This window comes from Phlebotomus papatasi, chromosome 3 (assembly GCF_024763615.1).
Source record: "Phlebotomus papatasi isolate M1 chromosome 3, Ppap_2.1, whole genome shotgun sequence".
Taxonomy (NCBI): Eukaryota; Metazoa; Arthropoda; class Insecta; order Diptera; family Psychodidae; genus Phlebotomus; species Phlebotomus papatasi.
Genome location: NC_077224.1, coordinates 34,963,345 through 34,969,924, shown reverse-complemented (window position 1 = coordinate 34,969,924; position 6,580 = coordinate 34,963,345). Strand labels below are relative to the sequence as shown.

Below are 6,580 nucleotides of genomic sequence, written 5' to 3'. Positions count from 1 at the left end.
TTAATTGGTGGTTCTTTCGTGGTTGGTAAGGATGGCAATCAGTGAAAACTTTTTAGGCGAATGGAAAGATCACCCGAGTCAATTTTAAATTAAATTGATAATATTTTTTTCTCAACTGAATGCATACTCTGCTGTGGAAGAAAGTTTTCTAACTCAAAAAGTACTTGTGCGAAAAGGCGAAAAATCACTTTGAAAATGTCCTTGATGAAGAACTTCTCCAAATTCGATTGGAAGAAGAAATTGAAGAAAAACATCCTGAGAAAGAAAATGAGGGGCACTGATGACAAAAGAAGGAATTAGCATAATAAAGGCTGTGAATCAAGAATGTTGTATCAATTACCAATCATGTGTATTTATAATTATCTTTTATTCAAATAAATGTATCAATAATTGTTGCATTGAGCTGGGAGTAAACTCAATTAAATTTTTCATTTATAACATATACATACACTTTTTTTTATCCATAACCACTTTGGCATATTTTCGCTTAAGTGACAATATTTTATTTTACCTATACTACCCATGCAATGTAGTAAAATTTCATGAGTGTAATTAATTAATTAAAATACATTTGATTATTTTTAATTTACAATTTATATGCTGTTTGCAATTTATTTATTTTTTATTACATATATAAATACGTAATATTCAATATTTACATTCCAATAAATCTAACGTTTTTTTTGTGATGTTATGAAATATTTAATTCAGCGACAAAAAAGTACACAAAATCAATTTTTGTAACTATATTTGGGTTTTTAGCATTTATTTATATTATATTTTTTGTATAGTGTTTTACATTTTTTCACTCATAACCACTTCCTTTTATTTTAATTTTAGTGTAGTCATAAATATTCTTCAAAAGCTCTCTGTGTTACTTCTTTAACTAACGTTTTTTGTGTTCAATGGAGCTCAAAATCGTTGCTCAGTTGTATTTTTTTACTCTTTTTTCACGGTTTTTTAAGTGCTATATTTTCTTGAGTTCCTCATTTTTTATAAAATACAATTGTTGATTAAAAATATTTCAGTCATCTATTTTTTATCATATGCCTACGCTCTACGTAACTTCTTACAAATAATTGATGATGTGCACGAAGCGTTCTTTTTTATGTCTCAAGTTGAAGGGCGTAAGATCAAAAATGCCTGGTTAGTTGGAGGATAAAGTATGCCTGCATGATAACAAGCAATAGTCCTGAATACACTTTTGTACCTGTTAAAGAAAAAGATAATAAAAAATATAAATTTGCTATTTGGTTTTAAAGGTTTTAAACCTATATAATATTATGGCTCAAACTCAGTCAGACAGTAGTGTATACAATCTATCGCTTATAAGTTATTTATGGATTTTGTTTTCCCACGCTCCTAGGTATCATACCCAAGTAGCAAAATTTTCTTACACTGCAGAATTTAAGTCATGATGAAAACATTATACGCACGTTATTGAAATGACTTGGAGTAGCCCGGAGCTCTAGCCACTCTCTTACCCCAATATTACTTTAATTTGACCTGTAATAATTCCGTCAAAAGTGACAAAAAATAACGTCACTTTATAGGAAGCTTTTACAAGAGGACTTACTTTTCTGGAGGTAAGATTTGCGTTAGTAACACGTAATATTTTTTGCAATTCAATTATGAATATGTTTTAGAGAAAAATATAAATGGTCCCAGGGTCAACTTATGGGGGGTCCCCTGAAGTTCCCAAGTTCTTATCTCTCACAATTTTGCATCCAGATATTCGAATACATAAAAAAGGGTGTTCTTTTTATTGCTCATTCTGCAAAATTTGAGATATAAAAAATGTCATATCAGTAAAAACTTTTGGGTTCTACTTGTGCATACTAAAAATTGCGAACAAATTCTAGCCTGTAATGTTAATCACAGTTCATTTTTTAATAATTAACTATCTACCGGAGCTGTTTGAAAAAAGGCGAAAAATGGATAACTTCAACATATCGATTCCTCAAGTTACCATCGTGATAGGATCCCCATATTATCCCTGAACATGGAGGATAGTTCATACACATAATACTTACAAATAACAAAAACATTCTCTGAAACCATTCCTTAATCCCCAATTTTTCGCCAAACATACGACTTATTTCGGAACGGAGGGAGTATTATTTTTTTGTAGTTTTAATTAGCTTTGCTTAAACGTAAAGTTTTTTCCCAGTTCGAAGGTATGACGAACAAGAATGTGCCCAAATAGTTACAATGATCGTACGATAAACACAACGTTATGCTGCCTTCATTTTTCTACTTGGGTATTTTGGATATTAAGTATCACCCAAGCAGCAATTTTTTCTTAAAATAGTCTTGTAGAATTCCTTAAGTAAGGCACTATAGAAACAAAAATGAATTTATTTACTTATAACTCTCTTGCTTCCATCATTGAGATTACTATAAGTAAAGTGGCGCACTCTTAAGGATCTTAAGAGCTGCTATAGGAATTTCAACAGAAAATTTTCATTTTAAGTCTTTTAAAAGTGCACTAAAAAGCTTGTCTAACTGTGTTATCACACTTGCACATTAAAATTTTAATATAATTCACATTAGTTGTCGCTGGTGAGAGTCCAAATGTGTAATTTGTGTGTTTGAATCATTTTATATTCAAAATTTGATCTATTTGTTGATAAAAAGATAGACTTGGCCCGCAAAATTTGATATAAATTGATTTATAGCATTAATGCGATTTTCTCTTTAATTTTTTAATGTGAAAAATATTTATGCTTTAGGTAAATTTAAACTTATTTTTGCAGGCCAAGTCCACTTCTTTATCAATAAATAGAAAAACCCTAAATATTAAGTGACTCAAAGACACAAATAACATATTTGGACGCTCACAAGCGACAATTAATGTAATTCACATTAAAATTTTAATGTGCAAGTGTGATAACGCCGTAATACTTGGTTTCATAAGGCAGCTATTTTGCTTCTTGGGCAGGGAACGTTTTGCCATGATTTTTCTGTTGCCATCCTAGAGATCACATAACCAGATATATCCACACGTATAATTTCTTCTCAGAAAACTTACTGCACTTGTAATTAATTACTCATTTAACCCTTTAAGGGCTATTGGGTCACCGGTGACCCAAAAATGAAAATTTTCCTACTGCCTTCAAAAGTTATATTTTGTTATAAAAAGTCAGAAAAGGTTATTTTTTCAGAACCCCAATTTTTGACCCTCTCGTCCTTAAAGGTTTAAGAGGGAACCTTAATAAGAATGGTAAAAACAGCCACATTTTTGAATTTGCGTCTCGCTCGGAAGGGACATTTTTCACGATGTATTGGCCAAGATAACCCGTGCAACAAAATAATTATATAATAGGGGTGACACATTTTTGTGTAACATTACAACGATAATCGGTATGTGGAAAATAAGGAACGCTGATTGTACTGCATACTTTTACGTATGAGGCTTGGCTTTAAGGTTTTCTGTTAGAAAATTCTATGGGCCTCACGATATTAATTTTTCCATATGTTTTTGCATAGAGACACTTAAAACTAATGGCAAGTTTTTTTTCCTAAAGAGTTATTGATTTATCAGTCTGATATATTTCGAAATTGTGCGTTAAAATCTATCTAAAAATACACATTTCATAATGTTCGCCGGAAAGATGTACGAGCAAATTTGATTAAGTCGTGGTGCAATATCTGCAAAATGTTTATAACAGTGAGAGAAATCCGAAAAAGTTAAAATAACGTTCCGGAAATGCTAATTTTACCCTGTATTATTGATCGAAAATCGGTGTAAATATTACCCTTTTTAGGTGTATTGAGGGTTCAAGTTAACCTTTTTCATGTTAATTGTACCTATAAAAAGGTGTAAAATTAACATTAAAAAATGTTGATATATTTTTACACCTAAAAAGTGTTAAAGTTATGAGGAAAAAAAGTTAATCGAACTCTCTTTTTTTCTCAGTGAAGGACTAATGAAGAATAGCTTCACTTTTTATTAAGCTTGACGGGCCCCTAGAAAATTCACTCCTGGTTAACGAATGTACTTAATTAGGAATTAGGATTACATCCTTTGCTTCTTTAAATTGAGAGGTGAGAAAATCCAGGGATTAATATATACTGCTCTCTCCGTGGAGTTCTAGCAGTAAAAATTCTTAAATTCGAAATCAGAGAGAGAGTCTTTTTGTAAATCGACTTTTTTTATGAATAAGTATACCAATTCTGAATATTAAATGATTCAAACTAGATTTTTAAATCAAGCAATATTTTTTGTGGAATATGGAAATAAAAATTAGTTATTTCAATTTATAATAATCGCAATATTTGCCTCAAAATATTGCTCATATTCAAAATTTTTTTTGTAATTGTTTTTATGTGATATAAAACCTCAAATACCCTTAAGCGATTATCTTTTATGTATTTCCTATGAAATTTGCACAAAATATTGGTTGAAAAACTGCTGATTCACATTTAATGTGTGGTGATGGGAAACATTTGCATTGCGTTTAGTCTCTCAGATCACACCAAAATTTTTCTTCATGCAAATATTGATTGTGCAAATAACAACAGAGGGTTATTTGCAAATATGCAGAGGGCGGCAGTCATTCATGGGCCTTATGATGCTTTAAACTTTCCATACTAAACTATATAATGTAGAGAGTTTCGTGAATTTCCACTAATTTCATCAACAGCTGTTTGTACAATTGATACGGCTAAAGACTGAAAATCGCCAATAGTCATTAAGTGTAATGTTTGTAGTCAGCAAAAGTGATTTTACGAGTAGCCTAATTTGTCCTTTTTTTGATGCAAAACACGTTTTACTGTCATTTTCATTGGTTTTAATAGCAAATTTCCCCAAAATTTTCATTGTTTTAACAATACTTTTTGCAAAGGAAATTAAATAATTTTCAATATCTTTGATAAGAGTGATAAATCTTGTTAGAAGGTCCTTTCAGGATCCCAAATTTGAAATGCATTCGTCGTGTGTTTATCTGGATTTTATTCCTAAATGTATTTCTAAAATTCAAAGATTTAAAACACCGGTTTTAGTTCTCTAATTTTAAATATTTCGGGTCCAAGGCATATTCATACTTTATAATCTATATAAACGCCAAAAGTACCTGAGAAAATTAAATGATACTTTCTAAAACATCGATTATAATAGACTAAAATGTCTTAATTATTAGAACTGTTCCAAGCGGTTAGAGTTACCGTAACTATTTATTTTATTAATTTATTTTAATTCATGTCCCTGGTACATAAGTTCATTACAAGTATGGAATTTTAGTTTCGTATTTGATTTTCAAACTTACATTCTTTAATTTACGCTAGATTGTAGTGACAAATAATTATTGAATTATTCCTTCATCATCTATTTTAATCGTATTTTAACTGAAGTCTGTATTCAATACGGACTATAGATCAAATACTTATGCAGATTTCAGACATAAGACTTAGCCATATGGACTAACTGCTTTATATCTAAAATAAGTAATATTTTCGAGAAAATTTTGTAATTAACATCTTAAAAAATCGCTGGAATTAATTGTGTTTAGAAAATCCAAACCTTCGAAGACTACTACCTGTAGTCTGAAAACCATTTCGATCATACGGCATAAGTTCTCTAATTTCTTATTATCTAAGGTTTTTTGGAAAATTTTAATTAACGATTGGATGTTAAGAAAAAGTGATCCATTAGATTCACGAAAATCAATAAAATTACTTATTATTATTTAGTATTTTGATGCATTTAAGAACTTGGTTAATATTTAGCTCGTAAAATTTAGCGGTAATGTATCAGGCAAAGGAAATTAAAGCAAAGCACTTATAATTCCTGATCCTAAACTCTCAGTACAGTATAAAGTGATCTTTTACAGTCCTTTTTTATAGGATAAATATTCTCGATGATCAGTTTAAATCAGAGGTGTGCAAGAACCGTTGAAACCGAATAAACGTCAAAATAAGTTTGCTCAGGTAGCGTTTTGACCATAGACGAACAAGCTTTATTTGACATTTTTTTGGTTTCAAACGGTTTTTGCACACCTCTGGTTTAAATATATTTTACCCTTTAGGACGATTGGGTCACCGATGACCCAATATTTTTTTTCCTATGACTATCCAATACGGGCTTTAGAGTTAAGGTTTAGGCTTAACTACTCTAATTTCTTATCAGTCAAGGTTTTTTGGAAAAATTTAACATAGAATTGGGTTATTAAATATAAATAAAATCTATTAGATTCTAGAGAATTTATAAAATTGCTTGCAATATGGGATTTTGGAACCTTCAGGAATCTAACTAAACCTCTAGTCTGAAAACCACTTAAAGTTTTGTTTGCCACTAAAATAATATTTTTTTCTGATTCCAATTTTTGACCCTCTCTTCCTTAATCGGTTAAGACTAAAGGGGATCTTCTTGATGAGACCTCAATCTATTTTGAAGATCAATATTATTGGGCCATCGGTAACCTAAAAACGAAAACCATTTTATGTTTATAGAAAGTTATTCTGTCCCCTATAGTCACAAAAAACTACTTTTTTCGGCTCTGATTCTTAAAATGTTAATTGTAAAATCCGAATGGAAAGGTATTAATGAAGAAATGAAAATAATCCTTGTTCTTATCCTTTT

General features: G+C 30.3%; 1 protein-coding gene across 1 annotated transcript in view; it reads right to left on the bottom strand.

Moving 5' to 3' along the window:
• Window positions 1-340: 340 nt before the first annotated feature.
• LOC129805426 (lachesin-like) overlaps window positions 341-6,580 on the bottom strand; it is a 117,220-nt gene continuing 110,980 nt past the window's right edge. Inside the window, exon 10 of the mRNA XM_055853314.1 lies at window positions 341-1,210. Within this exon, the coding sequence (XP_055709289.1) occupies window positions 1,134-1,210 (77 nt within the window). The 3' untranslated portion in view covers window positions 341-1,133. The remainder of the gene's footprint in view (window positions 1,211-6,580) is intronic.